Here is a 23,720-nt window from a genome sequence, read left to right as displayed (position 1 = left end):
GGCTGGTATGATAGACTGTAAACCTAGTGATACACCTATGATTGCCACAAATTCCTTAACTAATGAGTGTGAAGTGTTTGATCGCCCGTCACTTTATCGCACTATTATTGACTCTTCAATATCTAACCTACACTAGACCTGATTTGTCTTTTGTTGTAAACAAACTTAGTCAGTTCTTGTCTTCACCGAAACAACACTACTGGGTGGCTTGTAAACGGCTTTTACGCTATGTCAAGGGTACTTTGGATCCAGGTCTGTTCTTTGCACTAGCTCCTCTTGGCTTACCTTTGGTAGTATATATTGATGCAGATCATGCTGGTTGCAAAGTCAGCAGGCGATCTACAAGTGGAATATGTGTGTTTTTTTGTTCAAATTTAATTGTTTGGAGCTCTCAGAAGCAAGCAGTAGTGGCCAGATCAATTGGTGAGGCTGAATTCAAAGCCATAGCTCAAGGAGTAACTGAAATCTTATGACTATAATCTTTGTTTTCAGAATTGGGTTACAAGTGTGATTTTACTCCTATAGTGTGGAGTGATAAAATGGCAGCAAAAAGCATTGTTGAAAACCCAGTATTCCATTCTCGCACCAAACACATTGAAATTGATGTTCACTTTATAAGAAAGAAGGTTGAAAATGGTATTGTTGAAATCCGGTATGTGCCTTCATTGCATCAGTTGGCTGATATCTTTTCTAAGGGACTACCTAGTAGCAAATTCAAGTTTTTTTGTGAGAGATTTAATCTCAAGAAGTCACCTATACAATAAACCTCAAGTTTTGATGACTCGATATGCAGGCAGCTTGACAGAGGATAGTTACAATTGAGGGGGAATGCGACAGGAAGATATGTTTGCCTCTTATTATCTTCTCCTCTGTTTATATATTAGTTTGTTGTAAATGTCGGTAGCTAAGCTAGCCTATTCTCTCTTTATTATGTGCGCTTTATGTTGGCGTATATTGTTTAGCTACTATGTATATAAGCAACAACTATTCTGTTTTCATGTATTTTGATAAGTCCGAAGATTAATATTCAGCTCTCTCTCTCTCTCTCTCTCTCTCTCTCTCTCTCTCTCTCTCTCTCGTTAGCACTTAGCTACAATCTCTTGTTTGTAAATTTTACAAAGAGGGCATTTTTGGTCAACACAACCATTTATTATGTTCCTTAAATCATAAGGGAAGTTAGATGAGTGGACCAGTGTTCTAAAACGTGCTAGGCGCTAGTCGGGCGCCAGCCTGGGGCCTAGCACCTAGGCAGTGCATACAAAAATTATTTAAATAGAATTTATATTATTCCAAATGCACGTACATACATATATATTCATATATATATATAAACAAATCATATATATAGAGGCTATATATATAAATCTATTTCTATTTATATATATATATAAAATTATAAACAGATCACATATATGATATACCTATATATTAATAAAATTATTATATTATATATATATAATATTGTGCATAGATAACAAATTTAACAACACATTAACATATATTAAACTAAGTTAAATAATAAATATTAAATAACAAAGTTGAGACTCAGAGAGGGAGAGCAAATCTTCCTGCAAGCACGATGGCAATGTCGATGGCAGTTACAACTAGAGGGAGCAAGCAGCGACGACGACGGCGAGTTCACTGTCCACAAGAGGCGGCGGCGGCGGCGTGCGATGAAAGAGGCTAAGACAAAAAAGGAAAGTGACGAGAGACTGTCGGTGGCAACAACAACAGAGAGAGCAAGCAGCGACGGCAAGGTGAGAGAGAGAATAGGTAAGGGGGAAAAAAACCCTAAATCAACTTATACTAAACTTAATGTGCAGCCGAGGCGGCTCATGGAGCTAGGTGACCCATGCAGCTAAGCGGTCGCCGTGGCTGATTTGGCGCCGCTCAGCACCAATTAGCCGGGTAGGTGCCTAAGGGGGTCAATTAGGCCAAAATCGTGGCGGCCAGGGGCTACCTAGGCTGATTTTTAGAACATTGGAGTGGAGAAAGAATCAAGTGTATTCAAGAATAAAGGAGATACCCAAAGTTGTGAAAATTTGAGGAATCAAGCTAATGAGACTTTGGGGAAGAGTGATTGAACAAAGATAAAGAGAAACTTAGGTGTAAAAACCATTTTGGTCTTGTGCCTGGTAGACCAACAATGGGAGTTATATGCTTGCTGAGGCACCTAATAAAAGAGTATGGTATAGAGAAAAATAAAATGATTTACATATAGTGTTTATAGATTTATAAGAAGTTAATTGCAAAGTTCTTAGAGAAGTCTTGTGGATGATTTTAAAAGAGTTTGAAGTACTTATATGCATGTTACTAAAGACATGTATCATGGAGCAAAATCATCTATCAAAACATGTGAACAAGATTCTTATGTGTTTTCAATTACAATTGGATTACATCAAGGATTTGCATTAAACCCTTACTTCTTTGCCCTAGTAATGGATGCAGTCACCAAACATTTCTAGGCAAACGTGTCTTTTAGTATGCTATTTGCAAATGACATTGTGTTGGTGAGGCAAAAGAAACGTGAATACTAAGTTCAAGGTATGGAGGAATACTTTAGATTGTAGAGGTTTTAAATTAAACAGATGGAAAATCAAATATATAGAATGTAAGTTTGTAAAAATGTAATTGTGGATGATGTTATGGTAAAAGTTGAAGATCAAGTCATACCAAGATAATATGAGCTCAGATATCTTGATTTAATCATAAAAAAAAAAGATGGGAGATTAGTGAGGATGTTATCCATAAAATTAAGATATGATGATTAAAATAGAAAATTGCATCGAGAGTTTAATGTGATAATACGATTTTGTTGAATAAAAAATGAAATTTTTATAAGATAACTATAAGATCAACTTTTTTGTATGGCATAAAATGCTAGGCAGTAAAGTACCAACATGTGCAAAATATGAGTGAAAGAGTGATCATGATGTCAAGATGAATGTGTGACCATACAAGAACGAAGTTAGGAATTTATTCGTTATAAGGTTAGGTTGACTCCTATTGAGTGTAACAGTGAAGCACCAACATGTGCCAAGTGATCAGGATGTTAAGATGAATGTATATTTTTATTTGCAATTTTTGTTGTTTATTTTCTTAACCATAACATTAGAGTGATGAATCACAGTTGTGATTTTGTTGTAAATCTATATGTTGACAACAAAGGAAAAAGAGACCAAAAGAACGACTCATGAGTTTTTACTATAGAATTGAATTTGTATTCAGTGTTGTCTCCTTTTCGGGTTCGAGTTTTTTACTTTTTCATGTGTTATTTGTAGCTTCTTGATACATGCTTGAGATCACCACTTCTTCCTGCATATTTGGCTGCTGCTTTTGCCAAGAAACTGAGCAGGCTGTCGCTCTCAGTCCCTCCCTCCGGAGCATCGATCATTGTAGCACTAATTCACAACCTTTTACGGAGACATCCTTCCATCAACTGTTTGGTCCACTGGGTAAGCGTTGTAAGATTGTTATCATACCCTTATTGCTTCATTGTAACTATTCTCGTAGGAATCCTCAAGAAACATACTTCATACTTGATGTCATGGTTGTGGAATGTGGTTGGAAGTGGAGTTTCTAGTTATTAATGTCATTAAGCTCATGAAACCATATTACCTTCTATTTACAAAAAATCTATATTACATTCTCTATGTTCTCAAACACTATTTGTGCAATCAATTTAAGTGAGGAAACATTTAAATACATAGTAGAGATTTCAAGTATTGGTCATCTCAGCATTAGCTGAATGTCATGACCCCAGCAGCAAATTTGACTTTTGGTGATAGTGCATAAGCCACTTGTACTAGTTAGTTACTACTATACAAGTTGTACCCCTTAGGTTAATCTTTTAAGCTGAAGAGAAGACCCTATATAAGGCTACCATGTATGAGGATGGGAATCATGTTAAGCAATAACAAAAATTCTTTCCCTCACTAATTCTCTTTCCCTCTCATTTCTCTCTAATTTTTCCCTCCCATCTTTCAAATTCTCCCTCCAAAACTCTATTATCTCTCTCGGATCCTCGATATTTTCATAATTGCTCAAACCTCATCTTGGAGGCTTGACATTTTGATTAGTGAGTTTGAAATTAAGGAATTGGGGAGATTGAAATATTTCTTGGGCATAGAAGTAGCACACTCAAAGGAGGGAATCTTTATCTTTTAGAAGAAATATATTGTGGATCTCCTAACTGAAACTGAAATGCTAGGTTTTAAGGCAACAAATACTCTAATTGAACCTAATCACAAGTTGGGAGAGGTTCTTGAAGACAGTGTGGTTGATAAGGGATCCTATCAAAGGCTAGTGGGGAGGTTGATCTATCTAGCCCGTACACGACCAGACATTGCATATGCAGTAGAGGTGGTTAGCCAATTCATGCACAATCTTAAAGAAACTAACCCAAGGGTAGTGTATAGGATATTACATTACTTGAAGGGGACACCCGGGAAAGGAAGCATGTTCAAGAAAGGCGAATGCATGTCACTTGAGGCTTACACGGATGTAGATTATGTAGGGTCCATAGTGGATAGAAGATCCACATCAAGCTATTGCACTTTCCTAGGGGGCAACCTTGTGATATGGGGGAGCAAAAAACAAAGTGTAGTGGCTCTATCAAGTGCAGAAGCCGAATTTAGGTCTATGGCTCTAGGAGTGTGAGTTACTATGGTTGAAAATATTGTTTGATGATCTGAAAATTGAGTGGGCAGCTCCTATGAGACTTTATTGTGACAATGAATCAGTAATAAGCATTGTTCATAATCCAGTCTAACATGACAAAACTAAGCATATTGAAATGGATAGGCATTTTATCAAGGAGAAGTTAGATAGTGGTCTGATTTGTATACCATATATCTCCTCTAATGATTAGTTAGTAGATGTGTTAACTAAAGAGGAGTTACCTGCAGTCGTGTGTCAAGGGATGATCAGCAAGTTTGGAATGGATGATATCCATTCTCAATCTTGAGGGGAAGTGTCAACGATTGGGAGACTAAGGACAAGATCAGATCATTTTGATGATAGTGATTGATTCCTTGATTATATTTTCTTTCTAAGTTAGAGAATGTATCTTCTAGATGTTGTAAATTTTCTATATCTTGTTGTATTCTAATTTGTACAAGTTTCCATAACTGAATTTGGAAACTATTATATTTTGTTTTAGGAACTTCCTAACTTGATAGGAAGACCTATATATATTCAAATCATTCCCTGAATGGAAGAATAAGATTGAAACATTATTCCCATGTCTTGTTTGACATAGATGATATTATTGTCACAAGAAATGATCTTTATGAGATGAGATGCCTCAAAGAAGTACTTGCAAAGAGTTTGAGATTAAAGAACTAGGAAACCTAAAATATTTCTTAGTGATATGCCCTGCAAACAGCAAGCAGTACTAGATATGGAGCAGATCTAGGTGACAAATTTGGGTTAAAATCTACAAGTGGACATCCGGGTCAAGTGCATACTTAAATGGGCCAAAATCCACAAACCAAGAGCCAAAAACTAGATTAATCGGGAAAGCTACAAGGAGAAATTGGAGATAGAGGCAAAGCAAGTATTGAGACTAAAATAATTGAAGTTGGAGGAAGATTGGGATCAAACTGGAGATTAAAAGGGATTATAAAATTGGAGAGGAACAAGGGATGCAACAATTGGGGGAGATTAGGATGGAGATTGAAGGAATAAAAAAAAGAAGAGGATTGGGAGGCAACAAATATACAATTGGAGAAGGGCAGCGGACATTGGGGGATTAAATTAATATAAAAAGAAGGGATGGCCGATTATTAATGGCAAGGGAAGTGTGGCAGAATGAGGAAGAAGAATGGAGAAACAAAGTAGGCCCACACACGGCTTTACAAAACAAGGATTGAATGGCCACCACTCAATCAGCACCGAGAGACCACTCGGTCAAGGAGGTCCAAGGGCACATGTAATATACAAACAAACAGCAAGTGCAATCCATGAGTAAAAAAGGCAATTAAACAACACGAGCAAGGATTCCAAGCTAAGCAAAAAGAAGTGAAAGAGCACTGAGTGGCCACCACTCAGTCATGTGTGACCACTCGGTCACAAATTCCTCCAACCCCCGGGAGCCTCCCTCGAAGCCAACGGACCCTCCCGAGCATTTCTTGAACTGAATATGCCAATAATATTCCAAGATTTCGCGGAATATGCCACCCATGAAACCCGAGATGGCTAACACATGTCTTCCTCACCCCTCACCCTTCTCTATAATTAGGAGGCCCACCTTCTCTCTCAAGTATGTTCACTTTGGTACTCAAACTCTATTTTTGCGCTCAAGCAGTTGAAAACTAACTTAAGCATTGAAGGGTTAGCACGGGAACAACCTCCCGCACCCCTAATCGTTTGTTTGTCTTGGTAGGCCTCTCGGTCATCAGAGGCCTCCTGCTCATTAGTAAGCCATCCTTTCTCTAGGCCACTTGATCATTTGGCCTCCTGATTATTCACTTCAAGGTCTCCTTATCATCCTTGCACATAGACATCAAAATCACCTTTCCTTCTGATCATCCTTGCACAGAGGTTTACCTACAATTAGAAGGAGATGTTGTCCAATCTGCATCTGCATAACAACAAATATATGTCCCCCTTATCCTCATAGAGTAGCCCTTTACTCAGTGCTCTTTTGATGTATCTCAGAATTCGAATAACAGCATCTGGTGAGAATCATATAGAGAATTGAAAAACTGACTAACTACACTCGCAACAAAAGCAATGTCAGGACAAGTGACTGTGAGATAGTTCAACTTGCCTACCAGTCTTCGATACCTTACAGGATCTGAAAAGAGCTCCCCCTGTCCCGATAAGAGTTTGACATTTGGGTCCATTAGAGCGTCAACTAGTTTGCAGTTCACTATATTGGTTTCTTCTAAGATGTCAAGTGTATACTTCCTCTGAGAGATTTAGATACCATCTCTTGATTGTGCAACTTCAATACCCAAGAAATATCAGTCTTCTTAGGTCTTTGATTTGAAAGTGCTGATGTAGATGTTCCTTCAGCTTCTACATGCCAACCTGATCACTCCATGTGATAGCAGTATTATCCACGTAAACAACAAAGTAGATGCATAAAGAAGATGAGTGTCGATAGAAAACTGAATGATCAACTTCACTCTAGGTGAGACCAAATGCTTGAACCATAGTGTTGAACCTGCCGAACCACGCTCGTGGAGATTGTTTCAAATCATAGAGAGACTTCTTGAGTGTGCAAACTAGACTAGACTCCTCTTTAGCAACAAAATTAGGTGATTGCTGTCAAAACTAGTTGTAAGTTTCCTAAACTAGTGTAGATGTAGCTTCCTAATTAAGTGTACATAATAGGAAACTAGCAAGGATGTATTCTGCATATATTCCGATTAAACTGATGAATATGATCTTCTCTTCTCCCTCAATCTTTCTGCATACATTTTCCCTCTTTTTCAGTGACTATGCTATGGTGGCCCTAGTAGTGTGGTTTACTTCAATTTAGGTAGGCCAATTTGCTCCTTGTGCTATACAACAATGTCTAGTTCATTAGCCTTTTTTTTTTTTTTTCCCCTATGTTTTTTCTAGATTTGGGGGGGGGGGGACTTGAATACTTGAACTTTTGAAATCATTCCAACCTAGTACTTATAATCAATCAACTATTAAGAAAAATTAGTCAAATTAACGGTTGACTCATGTGGGTATGAAATTGACCCCTTTTTTTAAAGTCCAAGCATTCAATTGACCAAGTTTTTTAATTATATGAAAATTTGAATTATTTAGTGTTGAACTTATCAAATTATTTTATTTTACTTCTTTTTTCCTAGTTAAGTAATAAGAAGATGTCAAGTTTAAAGTACTAGGTATAAAACTAACCTTTATAGGGATGCAATTCTAGAGGGATTTGCTTATCTTGGGCCTATCAATAGACTTGGATTAGACCTGGATTTTATCCATTTAATCAGATTTAGTATTAAACATGGATCCAATTACCCAAACTCGAATTCGGATTCTATTAGATTTATCGTAACAATCCAAATATGTATGATTGATTAAATATATTTAATATATTATGTATTTAATCTATTATCCATATTTGAACTGCTTATGAAATAGATAATTGGATTTTGGTAATTGGATTTGTGCTTAATGTTGTAGGTAAATCACCTCTTAAATTGCACACCCTAGACCCTACTATTTAAATTTGGCTTGTTTCCATTACTTAACTATGGGAAAAAAAAAAAAAAAAAAACAAGCAAAATAAAGTGCTGTCAGGACCCTAGGATGTATAAGAGATTACGGTAGGATTGAGTGTAGCAGATTATCCCTTGGGCGGAGTAGTTAATTTTGTTGTGTTGTAAGGGTAGTTATTTTACTTCTGTTAAGCTATTGTATTGTCCGTTAAGTTGTTGAAGTAGCTATATAAAGCTACTAGGGCTATTATTGTTGGATATCCAGAAATATCAATTGAATTCCTCTGTTTTCCTCTCTCCAAATTCTCTCTCGAATTTGTCTGTTCCTTCCCCAACTTCTTTTCCTTTCTGATTCTCCCTCTCGATCTCTTTGTTTCTCCTGCCTCTTTCTATTTTCGCCTCTCTTCCTCAAATTTTGCCCTAATTCTTCCTAAAATTGGCCCTAATTCTCTGCTATAATCCTAAGGTCGTGACAATTTAGCAATGTTATAAAACGCGCTAGGCGCTAGTCGGGCGCCAGGCTGGGGCCTAGTGCCTAGGCAGTGAATAAAAAAATTATTTAAATAAAATTTTTATTATCCCAAATACACATACATACATATATATTCATATATATATATATAAACAAATCATATATATAGAGGTTATACATATATATAGAGGTTATATATAAAAATCTATCTCTATTTATATATATATATAAAGTTATAAACACATCATATATATGCTATGCCTATATACTTATATATTAATAGAATTATTATATTATATATATAATATTGTGCATATATAAACCAAAGGGGCGAGAGAGCAAAGGTTGAGATTTAGAGAGTGAGATAGAGCAACTAGAGAAAGCAAATCTTCCTACAAGCAGCGATGGCAACGTCGACGGTGGCTGCAACTAGTGAGAGTAAACGGCGATGGTGGCGGCGTGCAACGAGAGAGGCTGAGATAGAAAGAGAAAGTGACAAGAGACGGTCGGCAGCAATGGCAATAGAGAGAGCAAGCGGCGACGATGAGATGAGAGAGAGAATGGGGGTAAGGGGGAAAAAACCCTAAATCAACTTAGGCGCCACAACAGAGAGAGCAAGCGGCCAAGGCGGTTCATGGGGCTAGGTAGCCACCGTGGCCAATTAGGCGCTGCTCGACACCGATTAGCCGGGTCGGTGCCTAAGGGGGCCGATTAGGCAAAAATCGCAGCAGCCAGGGGCCGCCTAGCGCCTCGATAGTGGCTAGGCCAATTTTTAGAACACTACAATTTGGTATCAAAACAGTCAATCCTTGCTTGTGATTTTGATTCGATTTGGAGGTGAACAGAGCTGACCGTTCCAGTTGTGAATTTTGGCGTGATTAAGGTCCAAATTGTGAAGGCTTGTTAAGGCGACCTCGGTTGTGAAGACAAGTGTAATCCTTAAGAAGATCCTACGAAGTTGAGCTAGGCGATTTCCGATCACCTCACGATCCGAATCAAAAAGCGTCACAGAGCAAGGTTACCCCTGTGACTGTAACGAACCAATTGATTAGAATTCTTGTTCAATTTTTGGAGGCGACTTTGCCAAGTGGTTTTGATGGTGCTACCAGTGACTCCTGGAGTAGTTCCAATTGACCAAAAATTGCGAACGAGTAGACAAGGTGTCTCGGATGGGAAGTCTGATGACTCATAGAAGTGGAAAAGCAGGTTGATTTGCAGCTGTTTTTCAAGGTGGTTGCAGTGTGCGTTTAGCAAGGCGAAGCAAAGCATTCCAGTGAGTCTGATTACTCTCGGCTGTTGAAATCGAGAACGATCATAACCAAAAGGGAGAAGTAACTCTCGGCTCGGAAGATGGAGATTTTTGACATTCTTACAGTCGAGAGATGGAGATTTTTGACATTCTTACAGTCGATCAAGGAAAACGAATTCAGGCCAGCTAACTTTCGACAGTTCGTGGCTGGATTCTAGAATTTGAGCAGCTGATTCACAGTCACTACGGTGGATTAGTAAAGTTAATCCAGAGGCGAATTAGGTGTTTAGATAGATCAGGTCACAAGAAGCAGAGCAATTATTCTTCGACAGTTTTCTTTGTTAAGTAATTCCGACAGATATAGACAGCCTTCTGACGCAACTAATTCTTGAAAATTGATGTTAATGCACGCAAATTAATTCTCAGTCGAGAACCAGGAGATTCAGGCGATTCTTGAAGGCCTATCAAAGTCGATGTAACTGTGCGACTTATCTTGCTCTTAAATCAGGTTTGACTTTGAAGCAAAACTACGCTAATGATTCTTGGCTCAAAATTGTAGCTGACATAGAGCAAGTGATTCCGACTGTTGCTTAGGTATTGATCACTTAGCGATTCTTGTAGCAAATGATTGCAACGATGACGGAGAGGTAGATCCATATTGGATCTGTATAACTGGTAGTGGATAAAAAGCTAGGCAATGCTTTCAGTCTGTTGCGAGAGGAGATAAGTCACATGCATGAAATTTGGGATGAATTTTGAAGTTTGATGATGGACCAATATATGATAAGGTTCACTAGACAGAATTAGGCTAGACTACCTGCTAGTTTGCTTTTCAGAGAATATTCAAATCTGATTATTATAGGCAAGCGACCAGATCCTATGATTAATCCCTACTCCATCGTCAAATCTCAAAGTTCAACTCAGGAAGACAAAACTGTTTTTTCAAAATGAATTTTAGAATGTCTAAGGTAGAAAACAATAATAAGAAGGACGTGGTTAAGGAAGCATTACAGGCTTAGGAGATCCTTAAAATGAAGCAGCCTAAGGAGAAGTCAAGATTACGGGGAAACGATTCATTGCTTACGTTAGATTTTGAGTAAAAGAACAAATAATCTGATTTTGGTAGTATTGACAAGGAGGATGACTGTAACATTAGTGTTAACAGCAACAACGGTAATTTCGGCGGCTCGATCCAGGATGTTGGGGCACAAGAAGATTCAACGAAACAACTTGATTTTTTTGAAAGGGAAGTTGTTGTTGAGGACGTTTAAGATGATGTTATCGAAAGTCCAGAACAAGAGATGATTGATGCAATCGACCAAGTGACAAGAATGGAAGGAGGTAACAGAGAAGTTCTAGAATTGGAGATAAACACATCTAGATCTTTAGGATATGAAATTCATCCAATTTTTCTCAGGGAGATACAGGCTTAATCAATTTCTAAAACCAGCAGTGTTGAGAAGAATTATGCTACAGTGATTGAGAAATTAGGAGAAATAATACCTTGAGATGCACCTATTGAATGGTTGCAAGAGAATATTAGAAGAGTATTTGATGAAGTGACAGAAGGAGTCTTCTTGCGGGATTTCGATCTATAGGAATCTGAGGAACAAACTGAAGTGAACCAGCTAACCGTAACTCAAGATTCCGAAGATGGAGAGAGATTGGACAAGGAGATCCATGTAGACCACATTTTACAATGGCAGGAAGCTGATGATTCGGGTGATATGCAGGCTATAAATCAGATTAGAGATGAGAACTGCTATGAAGATGGCTTTCATGCATTTGATATTCCGGACAAGGATATTGATTCATCCGATAATCTGGCTATAAATCATGTTGGGGATGAAAGTCGTGATGGAGGCCATGTTTCGATCATTGAGGAACTTGTGGAACTTTTTCATCCCTTCCTATGCAATCAGTATGTCCCGACAGGAAGGGCAATTACAGGAATTGATACTGGAACACTATTGGAGGAGAAATTTGTTGAAGATAAATCTTGGATGTATAACAGGGAGTAGGAGACAGCTCAGGAGGAAGTGTTTTTTGCTGTTTTATTCGTTCAAATTCTAGTTGGTGAGCTGCAGTATCAGATCAGCTCTTGGTTGGCAAAGAAATTTGAGCCCCTTACTATTACTGGAAATGGTATGATTGGAGATATATCCTCAACTGAGATATCTTCCAATATTGTGGTTGGAAACAAGGTTTTGCATGAGTTGTACAATTCAATTTTTCAAGGAAGGTTATGGTATTTTGTGCCAGTAGGGCAAAACATTGCTCTAGAGATGTTAGAGAGTATGGCTTCAACAAATAAATATCTATCGAGGTTTTAGCTAAGGGAGATAGCTAAAGGAGCCAAAAGCTCTACTGTGAAGAACAAAGCTCTTGCTGTTTTGTTTGTTCTTTTTCTAGTTGGCCAATTAGGATTTTGTCTACTATAATGAAAGATGGAGTGAACATTGGAATTAATGCTGCAGCAACTCCTAGTTCTGATGCTCACAAACAGCTTTTGTCTAAGTATCCAAGGCGAGTCCACAATTCTCCATTGCTACATCTAAGGGTTATTACAGATATTTTTGCACTAGAAGATAGCAGTTGGCCTGTTTGGAAGCCATTAACTGCAGATATGTATGTGTGTTTAACATCCTTACTTGCACTAGATGGTGATGAACTGTTAAAGGAAGCCACAGACACAATTAGTCATTCCTCTAGAGTCCAAACAATCAACATTGAAGGAGAGGTGATGGGGAAAATTTGTGTGAACAGCAGTTTGCAAGTTTCAGCTACTAACTATGACAACCAGAGAGTGGTTGCTTTTGGAAGCTATTGACAAATTGTTGGGCTTACAAAAGTTTTTCAAGATTGCTTCAACCAAGATGTGGAAGAAAAGGAAAAGAGCCAAGGTTGGGAAGCTATGGTGTCCCAAAGCTGGTACAACACTGCTACTCCATCTTCTTGAGAGTTGTCTTGTTAGGTCTTGCATTTCTTGAGGACAAGAAATATTTCAAGGCGGGGGAAAATGTTAGGACCCTAGGATGTATAAGAGATTACGGTAAGGTTGAGTGCAACAGATTATCTCTTAGGAGGAGTAGTTAGTTTTGTTGAGTTGTGTCATGTGTCGCGAGATAAGGAAAGGGTGCTAGTGTAATTGGGTTATACTCTAAGGGTAGTAAGTAGTATATTAGAAAGTATGCTTTAAGGAGTTGTAAATTGTTTGTTGCTGCATTAGGGAGCTAGTACATTCCCAGCAACGGTAATCTGATACCGCAGATGGGACAGGTGGGATCAGCTATATATACGAGCTGATCATTTCTCCAGTGATTAATGAATATTCTCGGAAGTTTTCATTCTCTCTCTTGTCTCATCTCTCTCATATTCTCTCTCCCCCTCTTTCTCTCTCTCTTTTCTTCTCAATCACCATTCTCAATCGTCCAACTAATTGAGTAAACCAGTTGGATTCTTGGGAGCTGACATTTGGTATCAGGGCGGTGTTCTTGGACGTCGACAGAATAGGAGAAGGTTATCCATATGGCCGAAGGAATGAGGATGAAACAAATGGAGTCCCAATTGCAGCAAGTGGCTACAACAATGACAGAGATGCAAACAAGAATGGGGACTCTTGAATCCTCGATTGGAGCAGGGGTTGATGCTTGGATTGATCAGGCCATGGAAAGGTGGCGGGGCGAGAATCGGGTACAGAATGCTCTATTTTGCGAGTAGGTGATGGAACAAATGCACCAGATCATACGGATGTTCGCATCCCAGCAGCCAGTAAGACTTTCGCCCGACTTTCCACAGAGAGAGCGGTCGAAACCTATTCTTCAAGGAGCAGAAACGGGGCGCCGACCATTAGGAACGTTAGCATTTGAATGAGGCGGAAGGAACTGGAGATAATATAAGGGAGAAAAGATCGGGAGCTCAAGTTAATTGATACCAGTCAAGCATTCTGGTACCCAAACTGGAGATTCCACTCTTCCATGGGGAAAATCCGAGATGATGGATAAGGAGGTGTGAGCGTATGTTCACCCTGTATCAGGTACAGGAGCAGCAAAAGGTCTCCTTGGCCTTTGCTTACTTGAACGATATGGGTGACGCGTGGTTCCAGGGATGGATCGCAGTGAAAGAAGCCAGCCCATGGAATGAGTTCGCTGACGACTTATGTGAAAGGTTTGGAGACAAGAGTATGCAGGATATAATTGAAGAATTCAACAAGCTCAAACAACTGGGATCGGTGCAGACCTATCAGCTCAAATTTGAGGAGCTGAGGTCTTTAATGTTGGTACGCAATCCTCATATGTCGGAAGAGTATTTTGTATCGAGTTTTATTTGTGGTCTCGAAGATGTGGTGAGACCCATGGTGAAGATGATATAACCAATGACAATGAGACAGGCTGTGGAGAGTGTGAGGTTGCAAGAAATGATGATCGAGGCTCTGCTAAAGAAGCAATGTAGCCAAGTGAAATGAGTGATTTCCAGAGGGTGGCAGTCTAGTACTATTACTTTAGGAAAAGAGATGGGGCACAGAGGCAAGGGGGTCCTAGCATTACCTCTTGCAGCCCCTAATCCGACAAATGGAGGAGGTTTAATGGAACAGAGACGCCAAGCAAACCTATGTTATAGGTGTGGAGATAGATACCTTCCTGGACATAGATGCAAATGCCAAATCCTGTTACTGGAAGGGGAAGATGAGGAAGAACTAGCAAATGAGACCTTGGAGGTGGACGGAGAAGATCAAGGAGAAATCTCCCCCCATGCACTGAAAGGTTTGGCACACAGAAGATCATTAAGGTAGAAGGTAGAGCTCACCACTGTCCACTAATGGTACTCATTGACAGTGGAAGTACCCATAGCTTCCTGGATGAAGGTATGGCAAAGAAATTAGGGTGTGAGGTCTCGAACTCTCACCCTCTCTCGGTGACAATGGCCGACAAGAATAAGGTTTTAAGTCAATCATTGTGTTTGGGATTCTGCTGGGAGATGAATGGGGAAGAATTCATGGCAGACTTGAGATTGTTGAAGTTTGGAGGTTGTGATGTGGTCCTTGGGGTGGACTAGATGAAGGGAGTGAGCCATTAGCTTCGATTTGAAGAAAATGGAGGTGACTTTTGAGAAAGAAGGAAAAAGAAGGGTACTCAAGGGCAGTCAAGAATCAGGGATGTGTAAGATGATAACAGGAAAGAGACTCCAGAGGATGCTCAAGAGCAAGTTTTCTCAAGTAGCCCAGTTGTTCTCCATCTAGGCCTTGGGAGTCATTGAGGAAGGACAGGAGCTAGAAGGGGAATTGTCGGTTACAGTAAGCAGCCAACCACGTGACCAGTGGAAGGTACACGAAAGTAACTCACTCAACTTGCTATTAATTGAGTTCAAGGACCTCTTTTCTGAACCCAACTCCCTTCCTCCTAGACAATTCTGTGACCATACCATCAATCTCAAGCCCAATTCCGAGCCAATTAATGTAAGGTCCTACCATTACCCCTCGAAATAGAAAACTGAAATAGAAAGACTCATTAAAGACATGTTACAAAAATTGATCATTCAACCCAGCCATAGTCCTTTCACGTCTCCCGTGTTACTTGTCAAAAAAAAGGATGGTTCATGGAGGTTTTGTGTTGATTATCGACAGCTCAATACCATAACCATTAAGGACAAGTTTCCCATACCCATTGTAGAAGACTTACTTGATGAGTTGAAACATGCATCTGTTTCACTAAGCTGGACCTTAGAGTAAGTTACCACCAAATAGGGATGGAGCCTCAAGACATCCCTAAAATCTCTTTTAAAACTCACCAAGGGCATTACTAATTCAAGGTAATGCCCTTCAGACTCACCAACGCTCCAGCTACCTTTCAGGCATTGATGAACCAAATATTTGAACCCTACTTGCGTGAATTTATTTTAGTCTTTTTCGATGACATTCTGATTTATAACCCCTCATTTGCCAAGCACCTAGACCACTTGAAAACCACTTTTGAGGTCTTTAGACTCAATAAATTGTATGTTAAATAGTCCAAGTGTACCTTTGCACAGAGTCATGTGGAGTATTTGGACCATATAATATCTAATGCAAGGGTAAGCACTGATCCTAGCAAGGTACCAGCCATGGTCGAGTGGCTGAAGCCTCAAAATGTTAAAGGATTAGGGGGATTTTCGGGTTTGACTAGATATTATCGCCGGTTTGTCAAGGATTATGGCATAATCAGCCGGCCACTAACAGAGTTACTGAAGAAGGATGGCTTCCAGTGGAATGATAAGGCCGAGGAGGCCTTTGATAAACTTAAGAAGGCTATGAGTGAGGTGCCAACACTAGGACTGTCGGATTTTGACGAACCATTCGTGTTGGAGACTGATACCAGTGCTTCTGGAGTTGGGGCTGTATTGGTCTGGGAAGGTAGACCCCTGGCATTTCTTAGCAAGGCATTAGCACCTCGACATCTTGGGTTAAGCATATATGAGAAGGAACTATTAGCAATGTTGATGGCTGTAGATAAATGGAGGCACTACTTGGAGGGGAGTAAATTTGTGATCAAAACAGACCACGAGAGTTTGAAGTTCTTACTTCAGCAGAAACTACATACTCAGTTGCAACGTAAGGGGATGACCAAATTAATGGGATTGGATTATGTAATCTAATACCAGAAGGGAAAGGAAAACCTAGCTGCAGATGCATTATCAAGGTGCTAGGAAGAAGGGCATGCTCTTCCCTCATAGTGGTAGTTCCAGATTAGCACCATGAAGTGGCTTCGAGCTATGAAATAGATGAGAGCATCCGGGAGCTTCTACAACAACTAGTGGTGGATCCTAATGCCAAGCAGGGGTATACCTTGACCAATGGCCTTATCTGAAACAAAGGAAGGTTGGTGATAGGGAAGGATGAAAACTTGAAGAAAAAGATTATGGAGGCGTTGCACAGTTCACCAATAGGACACTCCGACGTAATCACTACCTATCACAAGGTCAAGCAGCTCTTTCATTGGCCGGGGCTAAAAAAGTATGTGATGGAGTTTGTGCTGAGTTGTGATGTCTACAAAAGATGCAAATTAGAAACGATGGCTAATTTGGGGTTTTTACAGGCCATTAGACATACCAGGAGGACCATGGGAAAGTATCTCCATGGATTTCATTGAGAGCTTACCCAGGTCGGAGGGGCGAGACTACATTATGGTCATAGTGAATACATTTACAAAATATGCCCACTTCATAGACAACTTAAGAGATAGCTAAAATGTTCCTAGACCAAGTGGTGAAATTACATGGAGTTCCTAAAGCTATAGTTTCGGATTGGGATAAAATTTTTACTAGCCTGCGGTGGAAGGAATTGATGGGCTTACTGAGGATTTGACTCAACATGTCGACGGCCTACCATCCAAATTCTGATTGCCAAACCGAGAGGGTAAATCAATGCTTGGAGACCTATTTAAGATATGCTTGTTTCCTACAGCCGAAGTCTTGGCATAAGTGGCTCGCGTTGGCATAGTGGTGGTATAACTCCAACTACCACAACTCCATCAAGATGTCTCCTTTTGAAGCCCTGTATGGGTACAAACCAATCTTGCTGCCCGATCTTGGGAACTCCTCTACAATGGCAGCCTTGGATGCATACCTTCAACAGAGGCAGCGGGTTTTCCAAACACTCAAAACAGAATTGGCCAACGCTAGGAATCGTATGAAACAATTTGCTGATAGAAGTAGTAGTGAGAGAATTCCAGGTGGGAAATTGGGTATATTTGAAGCTTCTACCGAGCCATCTAAAAACCTTACTCGGGAAGGCCAGTTCGAAGCTCAGTCCGAGGTTTTATGGACCATTTTCAGTGTCAGCTCGTGTAGGAAGTGTGGCCTATCGATTACAGCTACCAGATGACTCCAATATACATCCGGTCTTCCATGTATCATTACTTAAGAAGGCAGTGGGACAGCAGCCCATCATCCCAAGGTTACCCCGTGTCCCAGATGCAGATGGCAGTTCGAAGGAACCTACGGCTATAATTGGCAGGAGAGTCATCTACAAACAAGGGGCTCCCATCGTTCAAGTGCTTGTGCAATGGGCTAACCTACATCCCAACAACAATACTTGGGAATACCTTCCGGATATTCTCAAGCAATATCCTCAGGCAGCAGTCCTTCTCAGCATTTCTTAAGGACAAGAAGATTTTGAAGGGGAGGGTAATTGTCATGTGTAGCGAGATAAGGAGAGGGTGCTATTGTAATTGGGCTATACTAAGGGTAGTAAGTAGTATATTAGAAAGTATGCTTTAAGGAGTTGTAAATTGTTTGTTGCTGCATTAGGGAGCTAGTACATTCTCAGCAATGGTAATCTGTTACCGCGCATGGGGCGGGTGGGATTAGCTATATATATGAGCTGATCATTTCTCCAATGATTAATGAATATTCTCGGAAGTTTCCATTCTCTCTCTCTTGTTTCATCTCTCTCATATTCTCTCTCCCTCTTTCTCTCTCTCTTCTTCTCGGTCACCATTCTCGATCGTCCAACTGATCGAGTAAACCAGTCAGATTCTCGGGAGCTGGCAAGTTGTTAGAGTAGTTATTTTACTCTGTTAAGTAGTTGTATTTTTTTTTAAGCTGTTGAAGTAGCTATATAAAGCTACTAGGGCTGTTGTAGTTGGATATCCAGAAATATCAATTGAATTCCTCTATTTCACTCTCTTCAAACTCTCTCTCTCAGATCTGTCTGCTCCTTCCCCAGCTTCTTTTCCTCTCTTTCTCCCTTCTGATTCTCCCTCTATTCTTCCTCTTGATCTCTCTGTTTCTTCTGCCCCTTTCTGTTTTTCCCTCTCTTCCTCAAATTCTGCCCTAATTCTTCCTAAAATTGGCCCTAATTATCTGCTGAAACCCTAGGGTCATGACAAGTACTTTGGCACTAAATCAGTCAAATTTTTGTATTAGTAAAAATTTTGGCTAGTTTAATACTTGAACTTTTAGAAGAACCCCAAGGGGTAGCTCAAGTGGTATTGGAATGGGAAAAACTTTTGAGTTGAACCAAGGTTAAAACCATGGAAGCACGATCGCCATCCTTTGGGTGGAGTCTTATTTGGTCCATGTGTGGGTTGGTGTGCATGGATCCGTAGGGGACTAGTCGGGCAAATCTTGGAACCCCTGCATTATCCTTCCCCCCCCCCCCCCCCCCCACCCCACACCCCCCCCAAAAAAAAAAAAAAAAAATCTTTTAAAAAAAGAGTCAATTCCAAACCTACTGTGAGTTTGAGTTTGACTAATGGTGGGTACTAAGTTGGGACAGTTTTAAAAGTTAAAGTTCTCAACTGATAAAAAAAAAAAGATAGGTACTAAATTGGATATTGGCATATAGTAGAGGGCGCAAATTGACCTTCTGCTATTATTTATTTACTAGGGGCATGCTTCAGTGTTCATCACATGTGTGGGAGAGAGAACCTAGGTAAGAGTGAACAAGCATAATATGAAATTATTGAATCTCATTATGGGAAAATAGATGGCCAATTCACAATCAATCATTGTTCTTTTGAATTGACTGCCAATTGATATTTGCTTACATAGTCAAAGAAAAGTGGATGAAGTGGAGATTTGTTTGTAGCTTTTGTGATGAGTATTAATGTATGTAGTTGCTATTAAAATCTGTAAGATAGCAGATACTGTTGACCTTCTGTTGAACCATGTCCTGGAATTTAGGGATTAATGACATTGGAAATGAATTGAGGTGAGAGCAGTTAAATTAGCACATTCAGATGGGATAGTGATGAAGGGCTGAAATTTAGGGATTCTTAGTAGAGGAGTTTTCTAACTATTCTTATTTTATACCACTGATTTTCTAGACAGCAGAGTTTATTGGAATTAGACTCGTTCTTCTTGATATCTATTTTTCTTGTTGAGCGATCATGCTTCTGGTGCATTGCAAATTTGCCAGCATTAGGATGAACTTGTATTGATAGTCTGATATATCTTCCCATTTTCAACAACATTATTCTCTGTTTGTGCAGGAGGATGGTGATCCAACTGCTAGGGCTGATGCAAGAGACGCAAAAGATAGTGAAAGGGAAAAGTCCTCTACGAGCCTAGAAGTGTCTGCCAAAGAACAAGGCATTGATCATTTTAACATTACAGAAGTCAATCCTATTAAAGCAAATGCAATGAGTAAGTTTCTGCTGTAAATTTTCCTGTAACTTTTCATGATAAAGAGGAATGGCTTGTTTTCTACATCCCTAAACCACCATAAATACACACATGGACCAAGGGAGATTGGCTTTTTACATGTATATCAATGTATGTTAAACACCTTTTTGGTTTTTGTTTACTGACATAATAAACTCCTTTGTTGTGTGCTTTTTTAAGCAGCTTTTACTCTGTTCCTTTTACTGGGAAGTTCACTTGAGTTTCTCTTCTTACATAAGTTTGACTAGAGGATAAAACTCAGTATTTCTGTAGGACCCAGAGAAACTAAGGTGGTTTTGTTGTTGACAAGACATCTTCATGTAGACCAAAGTGAAAAATGAAATTAACTGGAAAAGCGAGGGCAAATCTTAAATGTTACAACAGGGATTCTTCTTTCATGGTGCTTCAAAACACACATGCTTTCTGAGGGAAAGTACTTTCTAGAGCCCACTTAGTCATTGCTCCCGTTTTCTTCTCCCAATTTTTTGATTTTCTTCTGTTAAAAGTTCTTAGCAGCCCACCCCCCCAAAACAAAATAAATAAAAGAAGAAGAATATGAAAAAAGAAAAGAGAAAGGAAAAAAAGGAAACAAGGTTGAAAAAACTAGTAAATTGTGGGCTTAGAAGCCAACAATAAAGACCTCATAGTTTGATGCCCAAGTTTAAGAAATCATCAGCTATCTTGTGAGCTTATTAGCAATGCCTTTATGTCTGCTATACACAAGATTCGAATCTTTACCACACACCTGTTCAAGTGATTTTAGCTGTCTGCTTCTTTTCAGAATTATGCTGTATGGTTGATAACCTTGATCGCTATTCTTCTTTATTGATATTGGCATTTTACTTATTTCTACTTGACAAAATGTTTTAAATACTTATCAGACACTTGTGAACTGCAAACTGACTCGTAAAATGCTTCTACTAATTTTTTTTTCCATACATGATTCTCGGTTTAAGTTAAGCTAATATGCCCTCCGAAGTGCAGCCAGTTCTTGAATGATAATATTTGATTATGTAACCCTACCTTTGTCTTGATGTGCAAGTCATTTTCATGTTTCAAATCCATATTGATTCTTGTCATATTCTGTTAGCTTAAAGCTTTGTGTAAGTGAGTCCATATGTCAATGGCAAATGTGTTCTACATAGAAACTGTTCCATTATTAATAACAATTGACATCCTATGAACAGAAAGTTCACTTTGGGAGATTGATACTCTTCATCACCATTACTGCCCGTTTGTTTCAAGGTACACTTATCAGCTGTTCCTCTCTCTCTCTCTCACACACACACGCGCGCGCACGCATGCGTGCGCATTTCGTTTCAAGGTATGCATGTGTTCTTTAGAACAATTTATATTTTGGTATATAATGTGTTATTTTTTACTTTCTATTTAGTGATTTTTGTTTCTTTTCCCAGATTTGTGATATCGCTTGAGGATGACTTGACAGTAAGAAGCAAAACAACTGAATTTGCAGTTAAAGATTTCACTTCTGGTTCCTATGCAACCATATTTAGAGAGGAGGTATATTTACATTAATTTGCACCAACAGAAAGAAAAGAAAAAGATCGGCAATGCTTTCATGACCATAAAAACTTGCCCTGGACTCCATTGATTTTATTAAACATAAACGGCACACTTTCCCCCTAAATGTTATCTCGCTTGGCCCTTTTTGCATCCCGAGACAGACTATTGCATTATTGTAGTTGTAGTAATTGCATATGATTGTTATTTGTGATATCTTCCAGATAAGTCGGAGGGTAAAACAAGTTCCACTTGCATTCTACAAGGCAACTCCCACTTCTTTGTTCTCCGAGTTGGATTTTGTGGGATGGACTTTCAAATATGAACAAAATGAGGAATCCATTATTACTAATACAGATGATTATAGTAAGAACATCAAGGTATCTGAAGAGCACGAGCATGGTTGTGCCAAGAAACCTCGAATAGAGTGCTCATGATGAAACTATCTTTCCATCAGGTATTGATCAAATTTTATTTTATGAAGAATGGAAGGATTTTACCCCCGTTTTTACCGTGTCTCGTGTTTGTGCGGTTTCTTGCTGAACCGTTTGATGAAAGAATTTTGCAGTCGACTTTATTGAGGAGTCTTCTTTTGTTGTCACTGTTGAACTTGCTTTTTATTGTCTCTTTTTTTTTTTTTTTTTTTTTTAGGATCGATTGTTTTTATTGTTTTAAAAAGCCAAATTTATCATTTAATATAGGCATTATTCTTTCATTGTATTTGGTTTTGTTGTATGTTTGTCATATGCAAATTGCAAAGCAAGCCCGAATTAAATCTATAAAAATTGGGCGTGGGCGTGTTCGTCCTTATAATAATTGGGGCTCACCGTGAAATCAGCTTCTAAATAGTGTTTTGGCAACGAAATTGTCTACAGTGACCAAGTCAGTGGCTGGGTCTGGTTTAGAGGCACGCTTGGCTTGGGGATTTGAGAGGGGGGGGGGGGGGGGGAGTTGAGGTTATGGGTATTCGTTTGGAACTAGATCGATTCGATCCTCGATTGGGACTCTTCTTTAGAATCTGCCTGAATTATCACATACTCTCTACTAATTACGAGGAGGAGAGAAGCTAGAGTGGTAATTACCACTTAACTCGGCGAGCACGAGCGACAGGTAGAAACACAAGAAGTTAGCAACAACAGCAATTGAAGATGTCAGGTGTGGTGGGTCTTAGTTTGCAACAACAGCAGCACTAGGGCATAATATCAAAGATCATGGCCTCAGGCAGCGCAGGAGGAAGGAGGAGGGGGGGGGGGGGGGGCGCGTATTGTGCAGCAAGGGTTTTTTTCTCTTTTCTATATATGTTGTTGTTGTACTTAAAAAGTGTACTGTTGTAGGAAGAAGAGAAAAAACTAATCGAGTTTTATATTAAACTAGCACGGGGGGTAGTGTTAAACTAAATTTTTATTATAAATTAAAAAATAAAATTATAATTATTTTTGTAAATAAATTTTTTTATTAAAAGAGGAACGGAATTACTCCAAATAAATTGTATGCAAAATTCAAAGAGTACTTTTAACAACTAAATTAAAAGAGACAAAAACATTGAATTGAAAAAATTCTAATGGAATATATATAAATAGATGTTACATTTTGGTTACTTTCAAATTGAATTCTCAAAATCAATATTATTATTTGAAATATAAGTGAAACTACATGTCATTGTTTTTATTGCTTAGCAATAAGGACACATGGCAAGTCAAGATTTGTTGTCCACTAGAGGTATTTTAGTAATCTCATCCTTTGGGTGCTCCCTTATTAGGAGCCTTAAATAATTGTGTTCTAAAATTGAACACTAAATAGATAGATACCTTTACAATAAATACTTCATTAGAAGATAGAAAATTTAATGCAAAAACATTATTGCTCACTTTTATTAATATTTTTTTTGTTTTTCTAATTGTTGTAAAATTATGTTCCCCTCATTTTCATTGATATTTGTTGTAGTCTAGATAAAATAATAATTTTATAATTGTGGGAAGAGTGTTGTCTTGAGGTTCTACTATTTGGGGGACAATGGTAATAATCCATTCCATGCTTCCAAAGCCATCCAATTCAAATTCCAGTATTATTAGATGGATGATGGTCCAGCGAGAGAGAGAGAGAGAGAGAGAGAACACCAACATTGAAATTGAAAGTGAACACCACCTGTAGTCAAAAATCT

General features: G+C 39.0%; 1 protein-coding gene across 3 annotated transcripts in view; it reads left to right on the top strand.

The window, feature by feature from the left end:
- The window catches only part of LOC127801113 (protein NUCLEOLAR COMPLEX ASSOCIATED 4), a 67,216-nt gene extending 44,942 nt beyond the window's left edge, over positions 1-22,274 (top strand). For 2 of the 3 annotated variants that reach the window (XM_052335971.1, XM_052335970.1), the window contains exons 11-15: positions 3,282-3,455; positions 19,867-20,020; positions 21,226-21,283; positions 21,454-21,559; positions 21,784-22,274. In XM_052335971.1, the coding sequence (XP_052191931.1) occupies positions 3,282-3,455; positions 19,867-20,020; positions 21,226-21,283; positions 21,454-21,559; positions 21,784-21,996 (705 nt within the window). In that variant the 3' untranslated portion in view covers positions 21,997-22,274. The remainder of the gene's footprint in view (positions 1-3,281; positions 3,456-19,866; positions 20,021-21,225; positions 21,284-21,453; positions 21,560-21,783) is intronic. The other variant, XM_052335972.1, reaches the window with a different exon arrangement.
- Positions 22,275-23,720: the final 1,446 nt, after the last annotated feature.

The sequence above is a fragment of the Diospyros lotus genome, chromosome 5, assembly GCF_014633365.1.
Source record: "Diospyros lotus cultivar Yz01 chromosome 5, ASM1463336v1, whole genome shotgun sequence".
In the NCBI taxonomy this organism is placed as follows: Eukaryota; Viridiplantae; Streptophyta; class Magnoliopsida; order Ericales; family Ebenaceae; genus Diospyros; species Diospyros lotus.
Note: the sequence above shows the minus strand (reverse complement) of the source record. Positions and strands in the feature narration are given on the sequence as shown.